Source organism: Vidua chalybeata, chromosome 25 (assembly GCF_026979565.1).
Source record: "Vidua chalybeata isolate OUT-0048 chromosome 25, bVidCha1 merged haplotype, whole genome shotgun sequence".
Taxonomy (NCBI): domain Eukaryota; kingdom Metazoa; phylum Chordata; class Aves; order Passeriformes; family Viduidae; genus Vidua; species Vidua chalybeata.
Genome location: NC_071554.1, coordinates 2,612,948 through 2,640,582, shown reverse-complemented (window position 1 = coordinate 2,640,582; position 27,635 = coordinate 2,612,948). Strand labels below are relative to the sequence as shown.

General features: G+C 44.6%; 1 protein-coding gene across 1 annotated transcript; it reads right to left on the bottom strand.

Annotated features, from left to right (window-relative positions):
* Positions 1 to 406: 406 nt before the first annotated feature.
* CLIC4 (chloride intracellular channel 4) lies at positions 407 to 26,385 on the bottom strand. Its single transcript, XM_053964525.1, has 6 exons — positions 26,267 to 26,385; positions 12,176 to 12,285; positions 7,428 to 7,553; positions 6,509 to 6,615; positions 5,184 to 5,365; positions 407 to 4,404 (listed from the first exon to the last, which is right to left on the bottom strand). The coding sequence occupies exons 1-6, from the start codon at positions 26,336 to 26,338 to the stop codon at positions 4,240 to 4,242; spliced, it is 762 nt and encodes a 253-aa protein (XP_053820500.1). The 5' UTR covers positions 26,339 to 26,385; the 3' UTR covers positions 407 to 4,239.
* Between the last annotated feature and the right edge of the window lie 1,250 nt (positions 26,386 to 27,635).

Sequence of the window (27,635 nt, the reverse complement as noted above, 5' to 3'; positions counted from 1 at the left end):
CCAAAGCAGAAATTTTTTTTTTTTACGTCTTTTCAATCAAATCTCACCCATCTCTGAAAACCTGCATGCCATAGAAAAACAAGCCACCAAGATCTGTTCTTAACTTTCCACTGAAAATCTGAAAAAAAATAATCTCACTTCTCCTAAGGAAATTGTGGAAAGTCATTATTTCTCAGCTTGTTCTTAATTTTAAGGAAGTCCTAAATTTTCAGGAGCACTACAGCTGGTTATAATGTTACAAATAACACTAATTCTGCCTTAAATCCCATCACCACTGAAAAAACCCTAAACCTGAAAGCCAAAAATGGAGAATATAATTACTAACAAGTTGTGCTATACAGTTCAGCCCATCAACCTGCAGTCCTTGATTACACGTGAAATCTTCAGAAATAAGAGAAAGATCTGCTTGGTAGTGAAAATATAATTTTATTTAACAATAGCTGCCAGCAGTATACTGGTGTATCTGTAAAAGATGTTCCAGAAAGTGAAAGACATAAGCAAACTACAACAAATTGTATCAACTCTTCAAGTATTTCTGCAAACCACGCTCCAATCCTTGATGTCCTGTCTAGGGAGTCTCCATCCCCTCATCCTGCTCCCATCCCCTCCAGAAACAAAACTCAAGAGCTGGTGGCACAGGTTCTGAGGCAGATGGAGCATTTCTCACTTGGGTTTCAGCCTTCTCCTGAAAAACATTCACTGGATGGATTCAGATGGTTCTGAGTGGCAAAGGGAACGCAGCAGAGTTGGCTGCACTTCACCACTTTTTGTTCTGCACCCAGATAGGCATCAGTGGGTTTGGCTCCAGCAGCTCCCATTTACTCCTGTCTGTGCTCCTTTGATACCAAATGCTAATTTGCTGCTTTAGCATAAAAATTTGATTACATCTCTCTCCTTATCACGGAGCTGCACGCAGCTCTCGATCAGTTTGGACATGCCCAGTGTGGAGAAAACACCAATTTTATGGGAAAATGCAAAGCTGAAAGCTGGGGCTGCCCTTGTGGGACATCAGGGAAGGGATGCACAGGGAAGCTGTGGAGGGGCTGGAATTGTTCCACAAGTCCCACATGCCTCTTGTTCCACAGGCAGCCTTTCCACAGCAGGGATCTCCTCAAGAAGGAAAGCTTTGTTAGGGGAAAAAATAAAATAATAATGCACCTAGGATAATCTGTTCTCCCACACAAAAACAGGGTGCAGGTGATGGATTTTCCCCTTGTGTTCAGGGAATACACAAGTCACCTGTTTTAATGCGAATTTAAGCATATTTCAGCTTGAGAATAAAGTAAGTTATTCAGCATGCTAATACATGCAACCAACTTGCAAACTGGAATGCCTACTTGAAAGGGTAACTGCTGTTTTTAAATTGGAGAAGGGGCTGGAAGCAGCATTTTAAATTTAAACAGGGGGTAGATTAATTGCTGTTTGATGAAATTAAAAATGCATTTAAAGATCAGATTGTAAACAAGTTGACAGAAGTCAAGAATTTACATAGTTATGAAAGGGCTTTTTTAATTAGTGTGGAGCGGGTGATTGGGGCCAGATGAAAGTGCTCTGCCCACACCAGACGCTGCCGTTCCCCGCTGCTCTGCAGGGATCACCTACGGAGCTGGAGCTGCTCCTCTCCACCAGATTCCTGCTCCCTCCCCGAGCCAGGAGGGGCTGGGCAGCTCCTGCCAGAACAAAACTGCAGCAGGAAGCCTGAGAGACACCCAGGACAGTTACCACGCCAAGCTGGTGCTCATTGGAATTCCACCTCCGAGAGAAAGGCTCCTCTGTGCTGAGATAAGGAATCCGCTGGTCACAGACAGAGCTTGAACTCTGTTTACAAGCTCTCAGACACAACTAAATCACGGAGGGAGAAGGAGAATGGTGTGAAGGCTGCCTGAACAGCAGAGGGAATGGATTATGCCAGAAGAAGCCTGAGCTGGTGTTTAAGGAGGTGGGGGTTGCTTGCAGCACCCCAGGAGCTCCTGGCTGTGGGTGCCCTGCTCTTTGCACTCCAGGGATAATTCCCTGGGAAAGGGAGCACAGCCTGACTCCACAACCCCATCAACACAACTTCCAAAGGCCATGCTGACCTCTTTTTGAAAGGAGAGCTAAAAACTTGACAAAGATATGCCCACACTCATGTGCTTCCTACAGCTGTGTGAACGCTGTGGTGGCCAAGAGCACCAAACCAAGGAGGGTCGGGTTTGGGGCTTTTTCACCCCATGTGTCATTAAAAATGCTGTTATCTAAATAAAAAACTCATTCCTTTTTCTAGATGTCACGTTGTAGCAGAGACTGAAGCCCTACAGAAGATTCTTATGGCTGAGGAACTTCATTCAGGAGGGGAACGTGACACTAGAATACAGTAATTATTAAAGGGCTACAGTCATGGTTCTCCTAACCAGGTCACTCCCCAGGATTTCCCTCTGTGCCTAAACATTCCTGTAACAAATCAGAACAGGGATTAAGTGTATCGAAGAGAGTTGCCTTTGAAAGAGATGTGACAGGATTGCTAAGTGCCTTTATATTGGAATTCTAGCTCTAGAAAGGCAAGGCACCACAAGCCAGGTATACAAATATGGATCGTCTATGTCCAACTAACTCCATGGGTACATAAAGTAGCAAAAGCAGGATGCTTAGAAAATTCAGGCTGGTTTTCAGAAAGCCAGTGCTTTACCAAAAAAAAAAAAAAAAAAAGAAAAAAAAATTAGTGTAGAAAAGTGTTTGTGTGAGCATTTCCACGTTATTGCAGAATGTTAAATATTCCAAGAACAACCTAGCAGGAATAGCACTTTCCAGCTTCTAAAATCAGTTAAATATAAAAGTATCTTTACAAAAAAATAGGCATATAAGTCTAGCATTCTTTGGAGTTGTTTATGATGGTCTTGTAAAAATAACCTAGCAGTTTATTTCGTGCATCAAAACCATTAATTTTAAACAAGAAAACTATTCCCTGGTTTAGAAACATTTGAAAATTGCTTTTAAAAAAATTGTAGTGCTATTCCTCAGTGTTGCTGTAAAAAGAATTAAGTATAGTAGTGCAATGATTATGAGTATGCAAAACTGCACAAAAAAAATTGGAATAAATTCAATGGAAAGGACTGGATTCTACCACCATTTCTTTACAAAATTCCAAGATTTCCTTTCAGGAAAAAAAAAAACCCTACTTATCATTTAAGGCAAATGTTCTCTTTAAAGGTCACTTTAGCTTTCTTCAGGGAAGAAAGGGCATTAAAAGGTTCCCATTTCATGGCTCTCAGTCCATTTTGCATCACTAATCATTGCACTGCTATTCCCCACCCAGAGTTAGGACACTACAGTTTCCATGGATTTGGGCTATGACTGAACAGATTTTTAAGTAAAAATCACCAAAAATACCTATACAAAACAAAAAGGCTCTTAACTACCAAAAAGAAAGCCACTTGCAATTCTTAAGGTGAACAGAGGGCAGCTTCCAACTGTGCTGTTTCCTAATGGAAAATCCTGACAATTATTTGTTTGCTGCAACTCAAAATTCATTCAATGCAGGTGTTTAAATCTCCTCAAGCTCTTGAAGACACAATAAACATCAACTCTGAGCTCTGAGCTTCCTGCCCCAGCTCTCAAGCCTGGATTCAAACTTCTCTGATGCTGAGGTCATTCAAATCCAAGGTTCACATTGAGTCCATTCTCAACCATTACCATGACTTCAAATCCAAAAGACTTTTAAAAAATACAACAAAACAAACCAACAAAACATTGCCAAATATTTTGCAAATGGCTCTTTTGGATACTAAGTTCCCTTCTCTATGTAAATAGGATAGACAAGCAGGTACAGTTCAACATGTCACAGGTATGACAGGTGTGTACAGATCTTCTGGAAAAGCAATAAATTCCAAAATACATAAATATTCCTTGTACCATACAGTGAGACAGGATCCTAAACCAATTCCTGGACAAATCATAGACTAAATGTTTACAGAGAAAAGCAGCAGGGGCAAACCAATCCTTCACACTGAAGAATCCAGAGTCACCCCAGTGCAACAGGAACACGACTGCATCGATCATATTCAAAGGCTGTGAGAGGAGGTCAGGAAAAACAAGCCTGTAATTAAGTCTGCAAACTTTAGGTAATTACTGTACCTGGTCTATCCACGTGACTTGGAGTAACTGCGAGTTCATGCAAAAAACAATTGCTATTGATATGAAAAGAGCAGTCTGTTAGAAGCATTGTTACGGGATATGCAGGACCTCATCCTTTGCAAGTGCTGGTTACTTGGTGAGTCTCTTGGCTACATCACTGTAAGCTATTTCAATCTCCTTGTCTCCAGGACAGGTGTTGGTGAACTCATCCCTGCTGTAAGCATTTGTCAGGTATCTCCAGATCCCTGTCATCTCCTTGGGAATCTCAAAGTTGCGGTATTTTTTGGCCACCACCTGGAACACAAGAATTACACTATGAATTTACATCCTTTTAAAATACTTTTTCAACCCTGGCCACTCTCTTGTGAAGTTATCCTTCCAACTTGGACACTTGGCATGATTCCTGAAGTTTCCAGAGGCTGTTCCTGAGGGATGTCCCTGGCCCTGGCTGTTCCTCAGGGCTGCTCGTGCCTTGCTCCCCTTGGGGCTGTCCTCACCCAGGGAAACTTCTGCAGGCAGGCAGAATCTGAGCCTGTGGCTCCATCTGCAGTACAGAACTGACACAGATCACTGCAGGCAGAGGGAGGAATCAAACCACACTGATGTGGGCACATCTGCACTCCTGTGGTTGTCTCAGGCTGCCTCTTCCAAGATTCCAACTTGTTTTTTTATTATCCAATCCCTTTACTTCCCACTGTGTCATTTACTTTGTTCTGGAGCAGTTTCCTCTACAGAAGTGAGCAGACAGCCCACTTCAGCCATTACCTGCTCCCCTGATCTTCACCCTCCTCCTCCTTGTGAGCTCTGCAGCTCCCTGAGACCACAAGGTCAGCGCAGGGAAATGGGGTTTGGCCCCTGCCATTCACATCCTCTGCTGCCCAGCCTGCCCCCAGCTTCACACCTGCACTGAACTCTGCTGCTCAGAGCCCTTGTGAATGACTCAAACCCTGCACAAATTCAGCTGCTAACAGTGCAGTTAAGCTTACAGACAGCTGCAATTAGCTGGGCTCAGGAATGTCACAAACCACAAATATTTTCTCCTGCATTTTCCCCTGCAACCCCCCAGGTTTTACCTTGACAATGTGCAGTTTGGGCAGCAGGTTGCAGTCGGCCAAGGTCATCTCGTTGCCATCCAGGAACTTGCGGGTGGAGACTGTGACATCCTCCAGGCTGTTCTCATCGATCTCGTCCGGCAGAGGGGAGTTCAGGTACTCATCCAGCTTCTGCAGGGTTTTCAAGAGGCCACGTTCTAAGGCTGCACAGGAAGGGATGATCCAAAACAAATATTAAACTGAGACTGGTACCAGATCTGAAGTACAAACCCCACAGCCCTGTGCTACCCTGAAGGATTTGTAACCCTTGGTCAGTTTTTGTGCCTCTGTGCTCACCAGAACACTGAAACTGGACCAGAATCTCTTTAAATATCCTACATGTGCAGATTATTTAAAAGCTGGCTAATATAGGAGTTTGCACTAATTTAAAATACTGTAAGACTGCCCACAAGGGTTTATTTTTGGTTTAAAAAGTGGCTTATGTCAGTTTCTTAAGACTGTACCTAACTGGCTTAAACTGATTAGAATTAAGCTATGCTGGGGTTTATATACATTTAAACATAATCTGTTTAATGTCACATGCTCAGCAAACAGCCCTCACCAACCCAGAGCACCCAGGCTGGAGCTGGAACACAGCAGGATATGGAAAGCAACAGCAGGTTTAGGGAATGCAGCAGCAGAGGGCAGCACACCCCATAAAATCCCCTTTTATTACCCAACTGTTTACAAATATTCTGCATCTCTCCCTTTGAAATGCAGCAGAAAGGAACCCTGATTCCCTGAGTTTGGTTTTTTCTCTAAGTACTTTGAGGACAAAATTGATTTGTACTGAACTACTTAAAGGCCCAGCTGTGAGTTCTTTACCACTTATTGATCCCTCATGTGAAATCTCCTTTTTTCCCTCCACACAGAAAAGTTTTAATCCTTTAATGGAAGTGACACAAACTAAGCTTAGCCCAAAACTCTGAATGGAAGCCCTCAGTCCTAGAGAGGTGACATAAGAGCAGCAGATGCACAGAAATTCAACCATCAGGGCATGACACAAACTCTGCCTGAAATTTGCTTCTGGATGTTGAAATATTTATCCTTCATTCAAGAGTTTTGAGTGGCTGTTGCACAGAGAAGATCCAGTGCCAGGGATATTTATGAACCATGCACACTCCACTGAAATTCTGATTGAAGTTCTCTTTCAAATGTTGAAATCTTTGAAATTAAATTTAAATAATATTTTAATTCATGAGACTCTCAAGTGCAGCTAAATCTGTCAGGGAGACACTTCCCACAAAGCTGCTCTGAAAAACACAAGACAGTGAAAGCAGAAGTGCACTGTCCCCCCAGTGACCCACCTTCATTAGCTTCTGGTCTAGAGTTCTTGATAAAAGCAGAAAATTTGGCAAATATGTCCATTCCAGCAGTGTTGGATTCTGGATGCTTTGGTGAGAGTTTCAGGTACCTGAAAAGCAGCAAGGAGCAGATCTACAGCACTTTTAGCAGAATGGTGCTCATTATCTATGAACTAGCACAAAACGACACTTTGTTACTGATTTATCCTTTTCCAGACTGGCTCCTGAAGTGTAGTATCACACACTAAGGTTTTTAAGCCCAGCAGGTTCCAGAGGGACACCACAGCACATTGCTGCTTTCTGAATGAGACATTTGGTACAAGCAGAGTGCCTGAGGAACCCAGGGCCACCAGAGCTCCCTTAATCCAGTGCTGCCAAGGGGGCACACACACATCTGTAAGCAAAATACAGGGTTTTCTATTTCAATTAACATCAGAGGATTATGGACTCCACATCTTCTGACAAAAGCCTGAAGTTTTGCCATGCTGAAAAGACAAAACAGTTCAGTCTGTCAAAGGCAGTGTCTGGATCTGCCTGCCAGCTGAAGAGTAGAAAGCCAAGAGTCTGGAGAAAGTTTGAACACATTAAAACACATTCTCACTATAGTTTAGGACTAAGTTTTGTACAGCAGACTCATCTTCATTTGCATTATTTGGACACAAGTGTGCCTGTCACCAAAAGGAAGAGTTTGAAAGTGCAGAAAGGATGACCAGGGTATACAAAGGATAATTTAAAAATAATCTTACAGAGAAAATAGTTTTTGATCTAAAGATGAGGGAGCTGAGGGGAGGAAAGTATGACAAGCAAGACCTATCCTCCATATCTTCAGTTTATTGATGCTGAAGAATACCTTACTTAGGGCAGAAATCTGCTGTGAGAACTGTGCCTGTCTGAGGTGACAAACCATCAGTTGAACACTTACTTGGGTGGGGCCAGAACATCTTCCAGGAACTCTTCAATCTTGTTCACATCTGTTCTCACTTCCCCATTGTATGTGATGAAGGGTGGGTGAGTGCCTGGAGCCAGATTCTGAAGGTCTGCTGGTTTCCTGGGGTGAGATGCAAACCCATGAAGAGCAAGCAGGGGACAACATTTCACTGCTACGACCACAAAAGCACTGCTGAGGTTTCCACATCAGTTTTAAACAGACACCACCAGTTTACTCTCTAAAATGTGAGTTTACAACTAAACATTTTGAATACACTTGCTAACAATTAATTTAAAACAGTTAAAAACAATTTCCTCTGACCTCTGGCTGTGTTTATTCTCAAATCAATACAATGTTGACTAGAAGAGGGATACCTATGCACACACACACACTCTCCCTCTTTCCCCAGCCATACAGAAGAGTTTATATATAGCATAATCTGTGCTAATCCTCCCCCCTCACTCAGAGCTGCTCTGGAAAGAAGCAACTTTGCTCCAGCCCAGTGTATAAAGCATTTATTACGTGCCCAGGGAGTTTTGGGTCCAGGCAGGCTGACAGATGCTTGAACATTGTGTTTAAAATGTTTCCCCCAGTGAAAAAAGGTATTTACAAACAAGATACACTTGGGAGAGGAATCCCACATTAGGATTAGACATGAGAGAAACAGCAAAAAGCTGAAATACTCAGCCATTTCTAGCTCTATTTCTAACTAACATTTCCCTCAGGCAGAGCAGAGCAGCCTGGCCACCACCTCCTGCTGGCCCAGCAACAACAAACACTGGCCCAGCTGAAAACTCTGCCAAGGTAAAGCTGCCCCTTGGTTCCTGTTGAACAAATCCAGACTGGACCATAACCCTGAACTGGGACTGAGCCCTGTCCAGCATGGCCACGTTCCTGAGCCAGCTCCAGGCATGCAGGAACTGGATTTACTGGAAACTGCGATTGCAGTGCAAGAAATCCTCCTGACAACACCAGACAGGGAAACTGAACTGGTGACATCCACAGCCCCAGTCCTGCAGGGCAGCATGAGAGAGCAGCATGTGCAGGGAGAGCAGCTGGACTCTAAACTGAGCCCAGCTTACAAGCTATCTTGTTTTCCATTTACTACAAAATTAAGAAACCCTGTCAGAATTTCATGTCCTGCCCACTGCTGTCCCTTTTATAGAGCCAAGGTGTGTTTACTTGTAAGACTGAATGAGAAAAGTGATTTTCATACTTTACCCTGCTTTAAGCCAGGGGATGGAAACCTTATGAATACAGGAATTTAACTCTTCAATTTTCAAGCTTCTGAGAAGTTATTTATCACAAAGAGTTGCCACCACTCTCTCACTTATAGGATTTAAAGTCTGTCATTGGGTAATGCTTTAAGTAGCTTAACACTTCATTTAAATACAGCTTTGTAACTCCCAACAATTACAGGAAGTCATTGTGGCTCCCTTCCAGTTCCCCATGTTGGCCAGATAAAATTCCTCAAAAGGAATGTTATTTTAAAAACAAACAGGGGCAAGACCACATGATCTGCAGGAATACTATCAAAGGCAAGCTTTAGTTCAAAACCAGTTTATTCCAAAGAACTGCCCAAAAAAGTTTTCCAAAGAAGCAGAGTGCATCTCAGAGCACTTTATCCATCCAGTCAGACCACCTGGATCTTTCAAGAGAAAGAAAGCAGAGATGAAGATCCCACAGCCCAGGCCCAAACAGAAATCAGGGTTTGACTTCCAGTTTGCTGCTCCTGCCAGGAGATCCTAACTAAGCCCTGCTTCAGCACAGCCCTTGGAGCACAAGCACACAGGAACAGCCTTAAAAGGCTCAGAGTACAAATTCCCTTAACAGTCAAACAAGAAGGCAATTACTGTAACAGTTTTACTTCAGAGATAAAGCTGGAGAGCTTAAAAACCAAACCCAAACAAAAAAACCCCTTCTGTAACCACTCCAAGTAATTCCAAGATGTTTTGTGCCTACCCCAAAGTTTACCAGAGGTTTTGGAGGCAGGGCCACATTAATTATCTGGCCATCACTACCCCCAGAGTTAAGGTGTAAACATCTCATGGCTTTGCCACAAACCAGAATAGTAATTAGCATGCAAATTATTTCTTGTAGAGCAGACAAAAATCCAGCCCCTAAATGTAACACCTTTATAAATTACACAAATACTGCAATGAGGATCTGAAGAGTAGCATGAGGAGAAGCCAGCACTAAACCCCAGTTCTTCAGCAGTATTTCACACTGCTGAAGTTGGATTCAGCTCTGGGTGGTCTTTAATATTTAATTTGAGTATGTCATATCATTATTTAAGCTTTGTCTGTCAAAGGAACTGCAAAAATTCCACATGAAGATGCTTCAAACAGGATTTCAGCACTCAGCTGAAGGCAAGCTGGCCCTGAGTGCTGTTCCAAGCCCAACAAATGGTTTGTGCAGTGCAGCTCTGCTCTGGCCTCCAGAACAAGCCAGAGCTCTGGGCACTGAAACGCTGCTGCCCAGAAGGGAAGAATGAAGCCTCTGTGTGCCCAAAGAGAAGGAAGAAATGCCTGACTCCTTACAGAGGGTGGGACTGCCCTCCTCCTTTGCCTATGTGCATATTTTGTGTGTTGAGAGCAGAGCTGAGCACTGCAGAATGTGCCTTTGTTAGCACAGGGCAGTTCTGGAGGGGAAAGCACACGGCAGAGTCAGGCAAAGCAGGCTCAGATTTTCCTGTGTCCCAAGTCCCTCACTTGTGAACTTTTGTACCCAACCATGACCTTTTCAGCCTCACAAACAGACAGAACTGGCCTTGCTGTTGTGCAGCATTGACATTATGAGGCATAGGCAAGCAAAGGCTTTTTTCTGCTTTTGGCAACAAAATAAATTCAGTTTTTTTCAACATTTTCCGCTCTGCTCTTCGAGTTTTGTCTAACAGGAACAAGAAGCAGAGGAGATAATTGGCTTGAATAAAGTGCTCACAAAAGCAGTTTCTTGTGGCAACATTAAGGCACCACCTAACATCTATTATCATTCTGGCAGTGATAACAAGGGGAAACAGCCCCACGTGATATCAAACATTTCCTATTAAGCACTTAGCTGGATGTGATGTTCTGCAAGTTGCACTGCTCTGCCACTGGGTATTGATCAGCCCACAGTATTAAAGTGGTATTTAAGGACATCTAAATAAAGTCTAGAAGGAATTAAGTTTGTATCAATATCTATTCCAACCTGAATTAGCTTCAGTGGTCCTTTGTTTCCTTTCCTAGAGAACCCCTTCAGTGCACAACACAAAGGTGGTTTATTTGACCTATTCCCCTGTAAATCTTTAATTTTGCACTTATTTTGTGTTTTCCCCTCCTCAACAGAAAAAAAAAAAAAAACCTGAAAGAAAGCTTTCCTTGTGTAATGAAGGTCAACTTTAAACATCTGCAACCAATTTATAGGGTAAAAGTTAGTCTTACATCCCATTCCCCCATCCAGTTAACTGCAAGTTGCCAAGGGGACACAAAATAAAGCCAATTCATCAGGAATATTTGGCATTTTAATGATATCTAAAATGGTTCAGCAGTAAAAAGCCCTTCAAACCTAAAATATCTCTGTCCACCTCCTCCTCCTGCCCACCCCAGTAACTGCAATAGGTTAAACAACCTTTATTTACATTAAAGGAATAGGAAATCCCAAACTAGCAAGACCCACAAGCACCAGTTCTGCTCCTGAGCTTGCACAAACCACAGGCAGGGCTCGGTGGAAGATGTGACACATTTGGTTTATGGGGCTGGCAGCACCAGTATTTGCAGGGAAATCCCACTCTGGCCAGAAAGGCTCTTTGAGCAGTTCCAAATGCACCCAGAGCTGACAAGAGCTGCTTTCTGCCCCTCACCACACATGGAAGCCTTTAACACTCCTTGCCAGCACTGAAGCAGCAACTTCAGTGATTTTTAAAACCCAAACAAGTCACCTCCCTCAAAAAAATCCCAAGAGGTTAAGTCCAGCAGGGTGATTTCTCTCTCCTATGTTGGATTCAGTGCAGAACACTGTGTTTCTGTTGGCTTTATTCCTGAAATTCAGGTTTGGAGGCACTGGCAGCCTCCCCTCTGCAGAGCTGTGACCAACAGAGTTTTCCATCAGTGCTGGGAAAACATGACTTCACACCCAAAGCAAACACAAGGCCCCTGCTGAATTTAGCACTTTCATAAAAAAGAATGCCCAACCTGAGGAAATTAAGGCTCCTGGATTCACTTTTCACTGTTTTTAGCCACCAAGGTACTCATTTCATAGAGGAGCAGTTGCAATTTAGGTGATAGCATCATGGCTTATCTGGCTGACACTGAAAAAAGGCAGAATATTCTACTTTTTCTTTCAACCCATTTCACTTGGATTTTCCTCATGGGCAGGTATTTTCATTATTATTGCACAATAACCAAAATTATCTTAAAAACATTAAGAAGAGGAGGAGGTTGTACATTGTTTGTGACAATTATCCATCACTGGAGATTTGACCAGAAGGTGGTTGACTAAAAATATCCATCTGTCCCCACTTAGGGCATCTTGATGTGAAGTCAGTAAAGGAAGAGTCAATACTGAGTTACAAAAGACTTGTGTGAGTTTTACAGAAGAATCACTGAACAAATTCAAGAGAACTTACCATTATTTTTGGTTAAACCATCAATGAAATTTTAATTTCACAAAACCAGCCTGTCAGCCATAAAAGGTCTGGCCAAAGCTTTGTTCCACCAAGGGTGCTGAACTCTTGCTGGTCCAATAAATCAAGTATTTCTTACCTCTTCAGGTCCACTGTTGTAACACTGAACACGACTCCCTTCAGCCACAGGATCATGAAGAGCCTCTGGGAGAAGGGACAGTTTCCTATGCTCTCACCATCACTGCCAGCCTGCAGGACAGAACAGAGCATTAATGTGGGCAGGGCTGTGCCACCTGCTCATCTCACAGGCACTGCAACAGCTTTAGTTAAACACACGCTCAGCACAACTGAAATTGCTACATTTGTCAAGTTTTTACTTGTCATGTCCTCTAGCTGCTCAAAAAACGTATGGAGCAATATTTCAGTTATCTGTGACACTGCCAGTGCTGCAGCTGCCTTTGGCAGCTGAACATCCTCCTCTGAGCAGCCACACCTTCTGAGGGCAGCTTTCCAATGTCAGTGCTGTTCTTTGCTCTTTATTATTCTTTTCTCTTTCTTCTCCAAGGCATAGCTAATTAATTGGAGTCATCTCCCAGTTCAGTGCCTCTATCTCTCCCTGTGCAGTGCTCCAGGGAGCCAACTGCAGCCAGGAACTGAGAATTGATTGTACTGCAGGTGTTGTGAGGAAAGACATAACTGTGAGTACATAGAGACTTCACTGACAATTAAATAATATCCCAAAGCCACTTTTTATAGGCAATTTATCAATCAGTCTTTGTCCCAGCACAACAAAGGCCCATTAGAAAGCAGCAGTGAGCTCCCAGTGATAGCACACATCTCATCATTGCTCTGACAATGAAGGATGCATTGCTGAGTTGGAAAATTTTAGTTTTTCTGGGCTAGAATGAGGTACTGGAAACCTTTGTTATAAAATTCAATCCTCTGAGAACTGGTTCAGTACTTAAAGCTGCCAAATATGTCTGATTATTCTGACATGTACTTTATATTAGATGGGTTTCAATGGATTTTGCTTATTATTGTTATTATTACAGTCCTTCCAAGAGGGATTTTCATCCGTGCAATTCTCAAAGCCTGGCCAACTCTTTCATCATCACAGTGAGGAGAATTCAGAAAGACTTTGCAAGTTAAGAAGAGTAATAGTAGGATTTTCAAAGGCCAGGAAAAGAGAAAGTTTTTCAGTGAAACTGTCTTAAATTCAGAAAGCTGTTTTGGGCTTTGTAAAGTCATGGGGCCTTTGCAGATATCTTTATTTGCAGATAAAGCTGAGTCTCTTAAACAGCTGTTGAGAATTTTTACATTAATTATTGTTCCTACAGCTAATGGACTCATTCCTGCAAATGTCCCTCCTGTCAGAGCTTCCAAAGACCTGGTTGTAGACACAGAGTCAGTTTTCTTCAAAACTTTATCATTGCCAGCTTTATCTTTGGATAGTAGAGTCAGACTTGCAGCAGATTATTATTAATGGATTGTCTTAAACTCTGCCATGTGTTGGCTCAGGAGACTGAATTCTAGAAGCATCTAGGAAAAGGATAATATGTTAATATTTAACTCCATCACTGTCCCTGCACACAGCAGGCTGGATTTCAGCAATTTCTCCCCCCCTTTTGTGTTTACACTGGAACTGACATTTCCTACAGATAAAATAGAGATTTATATTTATCTGCTTTTTCTGTTGCCACATGTCAGGTCTGATCTACCTTTGGAAAAAAGGGACTGAAAAACATAACACTGCATCCCAGCTAAGAAAATAGATATTTTGTACTGCCCAGGGTAATGCATGCTTTGAAGCAGAAATAATTCTTTGACTCAGAACTGATCTGAGTCCTCAAACGTCAAGCAAAGCCTGAGTTACACTGCAGTAACAGCACAGGCTGAAATCCCCATCCCGTTAAACTTTACTTGGCCCGCTGGAATCCAAACCAAAGCTACTTTAAAATCATAGAACTGCACAAGAAGTTGTTTAAAATTTCAGGCTGACCTGTGGCTTTCATTAAGGTCCATCCTCCTAAGCCAAAATGAAAGTGACCAAAAAAGGTCAAATGCATTTTCTTATCCTGAAACTTTCCTTCTCTCCCAACACAAGTGCAGCATTCAAAGTGAACAAGCAACCAGCAGCATCTGCTTTAGTTTAGGACAGGCTTTTTGGATTATTTGAGTCAGAGGAGGGGATTAGAGCCCAGTAACAGTCAGTGCTATGAGCAAACCCTGATGCACTCTCAAAGCCCAGCAGCCCGAACGGAGCCCAGACTGTTCTGTCTGCAAACGTTTGTCCCACTTCTGCTCCAAAAAGTCCCAAGTTATTCTGAGCACATAGTGGAGAAGGAATGCACTCAGAATGCCAAGAAACTCTGGCTCCAGAGCTCTGGAGCCAAGGAATTCTGCTCTGTAACTGTTTGCCCGAGAGGCCCATTTTGTGTCTGTGTTTGATGCTCCAGCCCCTCCTTGGGAGAAGCCAGCTCTGGATTCTCCCTCAATCCATGGATTCTCTTCTGAGGGTCCCCACTGTGGTGGGTGCTCCTGCAGGAGTCACTCCTGGATCTATTTTCTCTGCCAGAACAGAGCTGTGCTGGCAGGAAACTCTCAACTTTACATATTAGAAGAATACTCTGAAATCTGACATGATTTGTCATGCAGGGGTTAATCACAGAATAATTGCTGCTTGTCATTGCCTTGTCTTTGAATTCAGGCCATAAAATTCCAGGATATCTTCAGTGTCTAATCCTCATCACCATCAGAGTAAAGCAAATATTAAATGTTGACTTCTTTGCAATAACAGGTTATTTGTTATTTAACAAGGTTATAGTCATTCTATACCGAGAAGCTTTGGGGTTTTATTTCAATTTCTTCTTAAAACCAGTCTAAAAAACTTCATTACAAGAAATATTGGTAATATTACTAATGCCAAACTGGCTGCAATTAGGGCTAATTTCCAATTCTGCCATTGCACACTGAAGGATATGTATTCAAAAACCTCACCATATATCTAATTTCACTGAATTTCAGGTTTTCAGTTGTAGGGATTAGGACCAGACAGAGGAAAAGTGCCACACCTCTCACACAGCAAGGAACATGGAATTTCTCACTTGTGTGTTACCCTCCACAAACTGAATTGAATTCAAAAAACTTCTGAAAAGGTGGCAAAAAGGACCTTGTTAATTGTAAGACGTGGCACAGGGAGAGCAGAGCACACACCCTACAGAACACAGCTCTACAGTGTTCTATGAAAACAAATAAAGCTATTTTTAAAGAAACATTAAATAAGAAAGGAAGTTCAAACAAGAATGGGAGAGTTCCAAGGCAGTAATACAGATCAGCTGCTCATTGAGAAGCCAGCCTGGTTTATCACAGCCACACTGAAATTCCTGGCAACTCCCAGTGCCCAGCAGCTCGGCCCATGCACGAGTGCAGCCCTTGGGAAAGGGAAAAACCCCCAAAATCTACTTATCCCAGTGTCTGCAAGAGTGAGCTTAGCTTGGAAGCCACCTCCTCCCTTTCTCTTTCCCTGAGTAGTGATTTCATTCAAATGAGACTGTTTTTCCAAAAAAAAAAAAACCCCAGAGAGTACAAGTAATCAAACATCTGTTTGAGTGGCTGAACAAGCTAAAGGAAGGAAAAAAAAATCCATTTAAATTGTGAAATGTTTGTCTCTACAGCTGCATAAAAATTAACCTGAGTCCTGACACGAGAACCTGAGTGGATTTACCTTAGCAAGGGAGCGCTGAAATTTATTGCAAGACTAACAAAAAGCCAGACAAGCAAAGGAACATTAGAAGGGCACAAAGCCCTTCTTATATAGCACAGATCTGAGAATTCTAGAAATCCTTGGTCCCAAAGATTTCTGCAAAATTCTTTCAATTATCAACCAGTTAAAAGGAGTCCACTACAAGTTTCCCAAACTAGATCAAATAGCTGTAGAAAAATAATAAAGTGCATCTGATGAGCAATGTAGTATAGCTCAGTCTGTGCCTGCAAAAATAGAACAAAAGGAAAGGGCAGAACAACAGAAGACCATTTCTTAATTTACCCAAAACTCTCAAGGGAATTTCTCCCAGATATGACATCTTTACCAGAAGTGGTATAAGAAGTTTGGATGAAGAGGGATAAAGAAGCATCCCACAGAATACTTTTCACCAAAGACAATGACTGGAGCCATCTGACTGCAGCACCAAGGAAATCCCCACTTCCCCAGGTGGGAAATCTGCACTCTGTGAAGTCTAGAAGGATAATGTTCCAGCCAATAAACAGATTGGGTGGAAATAAAAATGAAAGAGAGGGTATGTTCTGAACTCAGTAATCTTGAAATATGTCTTGAGTTCTAACAATGAAAACCAAACCTGCTGAGAAAACTGCATGAGCAACCCAGCATGATGCAAAGCCATTGCCTCAAACCAGCAGATAACAATCAATTTTGCATGTTTAATGAGCAGTAAGCTCATTCCAAAACTGAGTAATTAATAATAATCCTTTATGGATTACTGTTTTGAGAGGAAATGGTTTAAGGTGAACTAACAAAGCATTCAAGTGAAAAACCTGCAGCAGTTCTGCAGGTCTGGGATAAAGGAACAGAGGATACAGAAAGGAATGGTTTGATGTTCCACACATGAAAAGGGTCTTGCTGTATCAGCCCAAATCCTTGGGCCTTTATCTTGCCAAGCTGAACAGGCAGAATTCCCTGGTGCTGACTGAGGGTGTTTCAGATAAGATGGAAAGAATTACAGCCACGGAAGGAGTGACAGCAATCGATGTAACGAATGCTCCCCACAGTGCCATTACCACAACTGTTCCCTGTGCAGGGGATGGAAGAGCCTCAGGGATGCTCTGTGCTCACACTCACTCTGCAAACCAAAGCAGACCTTAAAGGCTCCCAGTGGCTCAAATATTGATGAATATTGATGTTCTCCTCTTATTCAAAGAGCAAACCAAGTGACAAGGTAGTGAGGTGCAGGGCTGGAAAAGCTTATCTGCAGTAGTGTTCCACTCCTTGCCACCCTCCCAGAGCTGCAGTTTGAGAAGGGAGTTGGTTTGTTTTTAGGGGAGGAACAGGTCAGGGAGCAAGGCAGAGTCCAGCCCTGACTAAATCCAGTTCAACCAGATTTAATCTGAGGGCTGAGTGACAGGGACACTTCCTCCTGTCACCTCTGCCTCTCCAGGACAGGGCATAGCTGGGGCCACGACCTCCAGGGCAAAGCTTTTCCTTGTGCCACCAGGCAGAGCACAGATGAGCACAACATTTCAACACAGGGCACAAAAATTGGGCTGACAGCCCAAAGAACTTCCCTGCCACGATGAACAAAACCAGGAAAGGTGGGAATCAGAGAAAAACCAACAGCACATCCTGCAGAGGGTTCAGGACATCAGAAGTGCCTTTTGAAAGTAAATTTTTAATTTGGTAACACTGTGTGAAGGTAAACTCTCAAGTCACAACCACCACGCCCTACCCAAATTTAGCTCCACTAAACAACTTAGTCCATCACTACAACTTTAAATAGCCATTCCTTTGAGAAAAACATAAGAAAATGGAAAACAACAAGCATCAGGTCAGTGCTCACACCTGGAATTCCCTAAGATAATTAGCCTAAGATAATTAGTGTACATTTGTTATATGTTGACTGACATTAACCCACCCAGGGCAAAACCAACCTGAGTTACCACTGCCTCTCATGACCCCTATCACCATTTGTAACCAACCCAAGTTCCACTTCAGCTGAAATTCCTTTAAACTCAAAAAATACTTCAAAATCATTAACTCGAGTGCCTGTGTTTACTTGAGATCTGGCTCTTTCAGCAGGGAAAGGAATGTTTGCCAGCCCATCCAAGCCACCCTTCAGTCATTACCTTTCTGCTAAGTCCCCTCTGTGTCACACACCGGACTGGAACAGACACTGACCATTTTAGGATAATGCTGTTTTTAGCCCTGTGATGCTGCTCCCAACAAAATCATTAGCAGACTTGTCCTGCACACTTTCCTGCAGCTCCTGCTCATTGCTGCCCAATTCTCACTAAAAGCTTTTGGAAAATGCTGTGGGATCCTCATGGTGTACGGAAGTAAATCCACAATTCAGCAGAATTTAATTAAGTGCTTCTAGTCCTTTGGAGAACAGGAATTATTCCATGCTCATCCTTTCAGAGAATCAGATGGAGAGTCCCAAACCTGCTTTAAATACAAAACACTGTTTTCTTCAGTGAAGAAATGAGCTTAATGACAGGAACACAAAACCCTGGGTTTATTGTGGACAGTCTCAGGACACTTCCTGGCCTGGCACAGGAAAATCCAATTATTCACTAATGGCACAAGCCTGGCATCTCTGCTGTGGCAATACCTTGAACAGAGAGCTGGTGTTGGACAAACCCCACAGGATCAGCAGGGCCACACTGACTAAAATGCGCTGGGTAACATCTTGACACAATCTTGCAATTTTCTGGTAGGAAACTGTAAGCAGACAATAAACTCTGCAACACTGAGGGTTTCTTTTACACTGCCTGAAAGTTGCCTTTGGGTCTCCAGCACATAAACCTAGAGCAGGAATTGTTCATGACAGTGATTCTCTCTCCCTGGACTTATTAAATTTGCTGAAGTACAGTGTGTGCCTTGGCTACAGGCCAAGAGACCCATTTCCAAACCTCCCCCACCAAATCATGAAGCACCAAAGTGAGAGGAAAGAACTGCAAATGCTGTCATTTGGGCTCAGAAGAACCCAGTCAAATCTGTATCTGTGGCATTTCAGAGCTCTTCAAATAAACCTCTGACTGTGCCTCACTTCCGTGGGACAGGAAAAGACAGAGCTGTGTTTGTGATATTTATAACCTCATTTAGAGAGAGACGAGCCAGGGGCAGATGAGCAGAGAGAACAACCAAGAGCTGCTCCAGCTTCACCCTGGGCTGCTCCTCCTCCTCCAGGTCATCCCAGCCCAGCTGACTTGGACTGAAACCTCTCCGGAGCAGCAAAACCCAGAGGAGTTTCATGTCAAAATCCCAGCCCAAAAGGCACCAGCTGAGGGCTTCAAGGCCTGGTAAAACACAGGATGTGCAGCTAAAGAACAGCTGCCTCAGCCTGGGCTCTGAGCAGCAGTGCCCACGAGGGAGGTGACAGTGAGGACACAAGCTGCACAAATTCTCAGCAGCCTCTCAAAACCCAGTGCAGTCCTGAACCTGTTCCCCTGTCTGCAGCACAATCAGAAGCTCTGGGGAGGAAAAATATTATCTGAGACCAAAAGTGGGGCTGGAGTTTCTATTTCAGAATTATGGGATTGGGGGGGGGGGGGGGGGGCCTGCTCTCTGTCCAACACAAGCAATGCACAACTAAAAGGCACCTCCCCGACTGAATTCCCGCTCCCCTGGGAGATGGGACCCGAGTTTCTCCTCTGGGACCTGTGTTCTGATCTCCCTGAGCTCCAGAACACTGTGTCTCACCTAATGCAGCACCCTGAAGTGCACAGAAATCTCCTTAGGCTTGCTTTGATTTTATTTTTAGACAAAAGCACATAAAAAAAGCTATTTCCTTTATTTCAGAAAAGCAGCTCTCCAAAGGATGGAGCCAAAATAGTAAAGCTCCGAGAGCCAAAAAACTCTGAGGCTGGCCCAGTAGCACTGACTGATCCCATCAGCTCTTCTCGGGAAAATATACAGATATGACTTCACCCCTGGATTACACTGCTATATTTAGTTTATACCTAATATGGAGATTCAGTGGGGAGAACTCAGTCATTTCCTTTCCTCGGGTAAGTTCCTTGCCCTTTGTCTGGCCAACAATACAAGGAATAAGTCTGAACTCCCAGAGAATTCCCACACAAAGATGTTTGTAATTAACAGCAGTTTAGCTTATGTTTTTCACTCCAGCAGAAGCAAACACCCTAAAAATCCAGATTGTGCCTCAAATGTATTTGACCTGAATAAAAAAACCCAACTACAAAGCAAGTTTAAAAAATATTAACTGTTAAAATTTTTTTTTTGGGGGGGGAGTATTCTAAATAAAGGATTTAAGGCTCCTCAAGTCAAACCTCTACTGAAACTCCTGTGAAGACAACATAATTTTGGGTTTGGGTGTTTTTACTGTTAAAATATGCACAAACTCTTAATACCACAAGGGAGCACCTAGCATCTATTTTAAGATTAAAACTGTATTATTCCACACTGAAGAATATGCAGGAAAAAAAACCCAGACCTGATTAGGACAATAAGCTGTTTGTTACAGCTTATTTACCAAGAACTTTGAAGATAAAAATCAAATTAGATGGATAACAAATAGAGATGTAAACTATTTTTCCATGAACCATCAATTTGCAGCCAACCACCACCTTAATTAAATTTTGTTGTCTTAGACAAACCAAGTGCCTCCCCTGGCAGACAAAAACCACCTTGTTTTCTCACACGCTGTCCAGTCCAGGCTTTACAGAACTGCACTGCTCAGTTCACTGGGAAAAGAGAACATCTACCAAAACAAGGCAACAAATCCAGTTACTGCCAAGTACAGTTATCCAGTCTTAAAAGTCGTTCTTGTGGATTTTTAAGTGTTATGTCCAGCCTGGCCAGAAGCTGGGATTGATGCAGGCACTGTTACAAAAGCTTGCAGGCCTTGTGTTTGTCACATCACAAGAAATGTTTCATTTAAACACAATCTGAACACACACTGGTGAGAAAATAACAGTGCAGGGCCTTTTTTTTTTTTTTTTTTTTTTTGTCCCTTTGAGCTAATGAATACTTTAAAAAAAATCAAACTTTAGAGTCCAACAGTCGCTTCCCAGAGTACACAGCTTACTGTTTAGCTTGGAGTTCAAGGAATTTCCCAATTAGATTCTTCCAAGCACAGGTTCCTGGAAGGGACAACTCAGCCTTCAAAAATCCACATCCAGAGAACCAACGACTTCTCTCCCCATTCCAAGACAGACAGGCCTGCTCCTCGAATAAAGAACTCTTTCCGTGCCCAAGATGAGGTCAGGATAGCCATGGAAGGAGCAGGCAGTGCCATGAGTCACTCCAGGCTGGGAGGGGGGTGATTACCAACTTCTCATCGTGCTAATCCTGTCCCAGGGCTGCCCACTGCCAGATTAGCAGGGCCTCCCACCCACTCCCTAAATTGATGTAAGGATTTCTCTATCTCGTTACTTCTCAACAATCAATCAAGCATCTTTATGCCCACACAAAACTCTCTTTAAAGAGGATCTCACTCTCTTTACTCATTTTCACAGGAATGCTGGTGTTCACAGTGCCCTTCCCTCTTGGTGAACTCATCACTGCTCACTCACCCTGTCACAGACTGACACACAAAACATCAGGACAAGCCTTGGATCCTCGGTGTTCCTTTATCCCTGACTTTTGGCAGCCTCCAGGCCCTAGAGTTTGCCCCACACCGTGTGCTCTGACACACAGACTTTCCCTTCCACTTCAAGCCCTCAATGCACGCCCTGAGAAACCCCAGCTGGGAAAACTGAGGACAGACTTGTCTTTTGTAGCAGAATCTGTGCTGCAGGAATGTGTCCATGGCATGTGTCCCATGGAGGGAGTGACTCACAAGCACCATCATACAGCCCAACCCTCAGCCTGTGAAGGGCCACCAGCTGAAATCTGGGAATTCACAGAGTTTTTAGATGCCTCTGAGGGGAAAAGAGGAAAAGTGCCTGAGTGTTAAGACACATTTCAGCTGCAAAGTGAAACCCAATTTCTCCTGACAATCAGAGCTGTCTGGATGTTAATCATTGGGAAGGAGAGAAGGGATGCCAGGGAATATAACTGTTACTCAGAAGCAATTCCGGACTGAAGGAAAGCTAACTCATCTGTGCAATCCCTCTGGAAATTATTGCCAGGAGGTTTTACCAATGATTTGCAAAAAAATTTAACATTTACACTTGAGACCATCTCAGTACTTTTAAACAACTCTGTACCAAGAGCACCAGCTCCTTATCACCAGCCAGACTCAAATGAAAAAGCTGAAGATGTTTTTGGCTGTGAGGACTTTCTCAGGCAGAATTTAAAGGAATTACTGGCCAGAGAAGGAAAAGGCCTGATTTCTACCCACTGAGCACAGGATATAACGAAATGGTTACACCTCAGTTTACAAAGGGCTCCTTTACAACACTCACAAGAAATAACCCTCACATGACATTTTGCTGTCTACACCAAACACATATCAAAGAAAGGCTGAGGAGGTTCTCAGCTGCTGAGGTTACACCAAACCCTCCAAGGATGATCTGGTGCATAAGGAGGAGACTTATCTAATAAGATTATCAAGCAATAACCCTGCCAAGACTATCTTTGAGAAGCAGAACTGCATGTCTCAAGTCCTGTTATTTCCTTGTACTGATGTGCCTTTAAATCATACAGCTACTTTGTGGGTGAAAAAAGATAAAAAATTGATGACAAAGAAGCTCAGGGATGGTTTGTTATAAACCAATGTACAGAGCTACAGGGCTGCAGAGTGCCACAGCAGAGCTTACATAAGAGAATGAGCACAAGGTGAGACAGGCAGACCTGAATCCACACAAATCCATCCTGTGGAGCTGCTGCTGGAGATGCTCACATCCCCTTCCTGCCTCGGCCCCAGCATTGCACTGAACAAGAGATCCCGAGCCCGGAAGACAAACAGTTCACCTGCCAAATCTCTGCTTCAGATACACAAAAACAGAGACAAGCTTCTGCTACAATCACTGTGAGTGCTTCAGAGTGAGGGATTTATTAAATGTGAAATCACAGCTTTTTCTTTTGTACTGACAGACAATTCAAAGGTAAACAGATAGTAGACTCTGATTTTCAACACAGGTGCCCCATTTCGCAATGACATCTTATTTGAGAGCTGTCAGAAATCCAGGGTCTGATTAATTAGCAAGTACACACATGTTACCCAGTGGAGAGGGGAGACCTTCCTCACTGCTTCCCTACATCTGCTCCAACCCATGCCATGCCAGCAGAGACACACGACTCTGAATTTCTTATTAGTGGAGTCTGGTGTTTGTTTCCTTTAACACTGAACTTGTGTCTTCACCTCGGTATGAGCAGAGGATGCAATCACTGAGTGCCCTCCAGAACGCCCAGGGCTGAGCTTTCAGCAACTCCATCCTCACACACTCCCTTACAGGAACTGCACAGGCAGTTTTGTAACTCTGTCCTGTGACTTCCACAGGTGACTGGGTCTATTTGACCAAGTCACTTCACCACGTTTTTTATTTACAATAAAATTCCACAAGCCATCAACTAAAGCACAGCTATTATTCCAAGTGACCTGTCTGAGCTGCACTCAAATCCCAGAGCTCAAGTTTCTCCGAGCACATTCACCACAATGCAGCCTTCACTGCTCTGAAATGCCACTAGGGCACATAAAAATATTCCTCTTAGACAATGGAAGCCTCCCTCGTTAATAAAACATGGAACAGACAAGGAAACTAAATGAAATCAGATACATCACTGGTTTTGTCCTAATCAGCTCTCAAGAGAAAAGACTCAGAAAATATTTACACTTGGTTTAAAAGAGACCACAGGCAGCCCACTGGCTCTGGAATTAAATAAATTCTGGAAGTTTTCATTGTGACACCAAGAAACAGAATCACCACTGTAACAGATTCTCTTACCTAAGTACCCCAATCCTGCAGGGAGTTCTCACAGACTAAGAAAATACAAGTTTCAGCAGATTGATACATTGTCTGGTGGGAAAAATGGTATCAATGTGCTGGTGACAACACTGTGACAGAGTCATTCCTAACTGAGCCCAGCTATGTGCCTGCTCCTCCCCACTCTGTGCCCATCCTATATTGTTACTGATCACAATTTAATAAGGCTCAAACCCCACAGTTTGGGCACAGAGCCAGACCCTTTCTCCTGCTTCACAGGTTTCTTTCTCAAGCTTTAATCCCTACCTTTGTTTCATCTCAGGTCTGGCTGCTACAATCCTTTGTGCTCAGGTCATGCAGTCACCGCCCCTGGGCCGGGCGTTGGGCTGAGAGCTCGAGTTTGGTCCAGAACTTTTTCCACTACCTCTGCCTGAAGCGCTTCCCTGGCTAACAGGGCACAGGTAGATCCCAGACACGGCTTGAAAAGCAATTATCTGCGTGGAGAAGCCCTCAGTAACTTCGGATTTTTTTTCTAGATTGCATCCACAACCACGTGGAAAAACTGCAAGTGTGCATCCAATTCACAGAGGAAAAAATAATTACTAAAATCCAAATTTAGCGCTCCTTTAGACAGACACTGTTGGTTCTCTTCAATAAATATATTCCCCTAGCAATTTCTGAAGTGAGCATCTTGAATGAGTCAGAAAACAAGATTTTATTTGCCTTACAAAAACGCTGTCCTGATAATCCTCAACAGCTTCAATAAAGTGTGGGACAGGCAGCAACACCCAGGTGAAACAACTATTTTGGTCTGTCTGCTGGGCTGGGGGTTGTCCTTTATCTGAAGGATTTTACAGGAAATAACCTTTACCTGAAGATCGTGAAGGCAGGCAATAATAACCTCTTATTTTAAACTGAACTTTATCCTTAGGGCAGACAGTGCTCAGCGTGCAGCAGTCATCCATAAAAATGGGAAAAGGTTTCCTTGAGGGAAAAAATCCTCACTGATGAGCTCAAATTTAGCCTTCTTAAACCCATGCCAATAAAGAAATTTCAGTTGAAAAGGACAAAAAAATCCCCTGATTTCCCCCTTTCATATAATCTCACAGATTTATTGGTCCAATTCTTATTTAATCAGAATGAACACATCTCTCAAAACTATTTTTACAGCTTCTTCCATGCCACTCCTCATGCATGAAATATTATCTTTAAACACACCCACAAAGCTGATTTCCCTCTGCCCCCAAATCATTCTGCCATCAATCACTGCTCGAATTTGTTTAAAAATAAGAAAAATCAGCTGACGAACTTTAGGGCAGATGAAGACAAATTGGCATTTTATATTAAAGATACACTGCTATAAATAATTCAAAGTAATCTGTAACTTAAGTGCTGCACTTGTAAATTCTAACCTCTACATTAAGAGCCTAAATATTCTGACCAAAATCAGCTCTGGAATCCTCCATTGCAACGCTCTCCCTGGGGTCCCATTACTGCCTCTTGATACTACTATTAAGAAGTATGCAAAGAGGAAAAATTCAACACTTTTAGAGAATATCATTTAAGAAATAAAATCGATATTTAATAACTTATTTCCAAAACCCTAGCTGGAAATTTTTATGTTTGTCATCGTCGCTTTTATACAAAGCAATTCCCAAGTTCCCAGATGAAGAGATCTCTGTTTTTCTCACTACAGTTGGAAGAAACTTCTTCTGAAGAATTTAAATACTTTTCTGCAGAGGCTTTCATTAAAGGACGTTTAAGCACAGAAAGAGAAGATTGCACGGGGTAATTGGTGTTACTTTTGATATTAAGTAAAAGTAAGATGCTGCATCACCAGAGCCCCGGAGGATGCAAAATATTGCATCATACAGCAATAAATGAATGCAAAACATGTGGAGATACCATATGGTATCTTCGCCAGATAAGGGCAGTATAACACATGCTCATTCTTCTAGTTTGGATAAAAACCCGGTGTTATTTTACATATTCTCTTCCCGTCGTAAAAAGTAGACTTTTTGGGCGGGGAGCGAGGAGTGACTCGTGTTTTTGCTGCTTTTTTGCCGCCTTCCAGCGCTTCGCCGGGCACACAATGCCGAGCGAGGGCGATCCGTCGTGGCGCTCGGTTCTTCCCTTGTGCCAGCGCTGCCCGCGGTGCTGCGCCGCACCCGCGGCACCCTTTGCTCCGGGCGGAGAATCTTCCGGCAAAACGCAGCCGGGCCGCGCTTTTCCCCCTCAAAAAAGTGACTTTGCTTGCGGTCCCGCCGGCGCTATCGCCCGCTCCATCTGCGCGCTCTGACTCACCGCGGCTCCCGCACTCCCTCCCGGCGCCGGGCACACGCCCTCGGCTCCGCTTTTGTGCCCGCACCGCGCCGGGAGCCGCCCCGAGCGCAGCCCCCCGCGCCCGCGGGGTGCTCGGGGGTGCTCGGAGGGGCTGGCCCCGCCGTGCCGGGCGGGGAGAGGGGTCCGCGGGGAGCGGGGTCCGCACGGAGGGGCCCGAGGGAGCCGTGAGGGGACTCGGAGCCCCCCGGGCGGGAAAAGCGGAGGGAGGAGGGAGGGGGGTGGGGGGGAGCGCCCAACGGTCGCGGCGCGCGCTCGGCGCTCAGACGGGACGAGACTCCCCCGCCCCACCTCCCCTCCCCTCTCCTCCTCTGCCTCCCCTCAGCCGTACCTTGACGAAGAGCTCGATGACGGGCTCCTTGTCGCCTTCCTTCAGCCCGTTGACCGGCACGGACAGCGCCATTGCTCTCGCTGCTGCAGCCCCTGCCCCGCCTCGCCCGCCGCTGCCACAGCCGGGACGGCGACGCCGCTCCGCTCCCCTCACCCGCCCTGCGCGCGACTGAGAGCGGCCCCGCCCCGCGCCCGGAGCCCGCCGGGGCCGCGCGGGGTGGGCGGGGCCTCGGGAGGGGGCATCGCGGAGGGGGCGTGGTCTCCCGGAGGGGACAATGCTAAAGGGCGTGGCCTCTGTGAGGGGGCGTGGCCGCCGTGGGGGGACAGTTCTGAGGGGCAGCACCGGCCATGGCGGTCGCAGAGTCCCCTCAGGGACGGGGGTCCCCCCCGTGTCAGCCATGGGCGCCCCCGGGTGTGAGACACCGCCCGCGGCCGGTGCCGTGCTCGGTGGCAACGTGTGGGAGCGGCCTTGGCGGGGCCACAGCCCTGTGGGTGCTGCCAGCCCCGGGGTATGTGTGTACCCCCCCTCATCGGCTCAGCCCGCCTCACCCTCAAGTGAAAAACTTAAAATCTAGAAACTTCCCCCTCACAGACCCACCACACCAGAGCAGCACGAACGGCTCCTTTCCTGGTAGGGGGAAAAATCCATCCCAAGAGGCAGTTGAGTCTCTGGCCTAATTTTCCCCCTACTATTAAGGTCAGGGACTGAGGAGCCGGACAAAAAAAAAATGCAGGAGAACTGGGTGAAACATCGAAAAGAGAGGAAAATGCACTTTTTCCAGCCTTCCCACCGAAATAGCAGAGCCACGATGACATTTTCCCCATGCGGCTTCACACAACAGAGCGGCTTTCATGCCTCGGCGTCTCCCGCCCTTGCTCGCAGTCCTTGCTTTCCTTTTGGAAGCCCAGACTCTATTTTTAATAGTCTGAGTGGAGCTGCACCTGAGCGTCTCGGCAGAGCTGTTCCCAGGGCAGGCCGGGGCTGTGGCATCCCCCGAGGTGGCACGGAGTGACTTCAATGCAGTCTGTGACCCGGGATGAGCCTCCCTGTAATTTGTACCCAAATGCAGCCCGGGATGGCTCCACATGGAATGGTTACCAACGGAGCGCTCGCTGCTAATAACAAAACCTCCCGTCTCTCCAGGTTCTGCATAACCGGATGTCTTTACGCAAATATCAGCTTTGAATGCCCTTGAATTCATCTGGAGCAGGAAAAACTGCTGCGAGCCCCTCTCCGGAGCTGATAGGGCTGGGCCACCGATGTGACAAAGTCCTTTTCATTCCCATTCCTGCAGCTTCTGGGCAGCCCCAGCTCCCCAGGAGCCAGAGGAATATCCGTCTCTGCTTGGTTTACAGTCCAAGGAATCTTG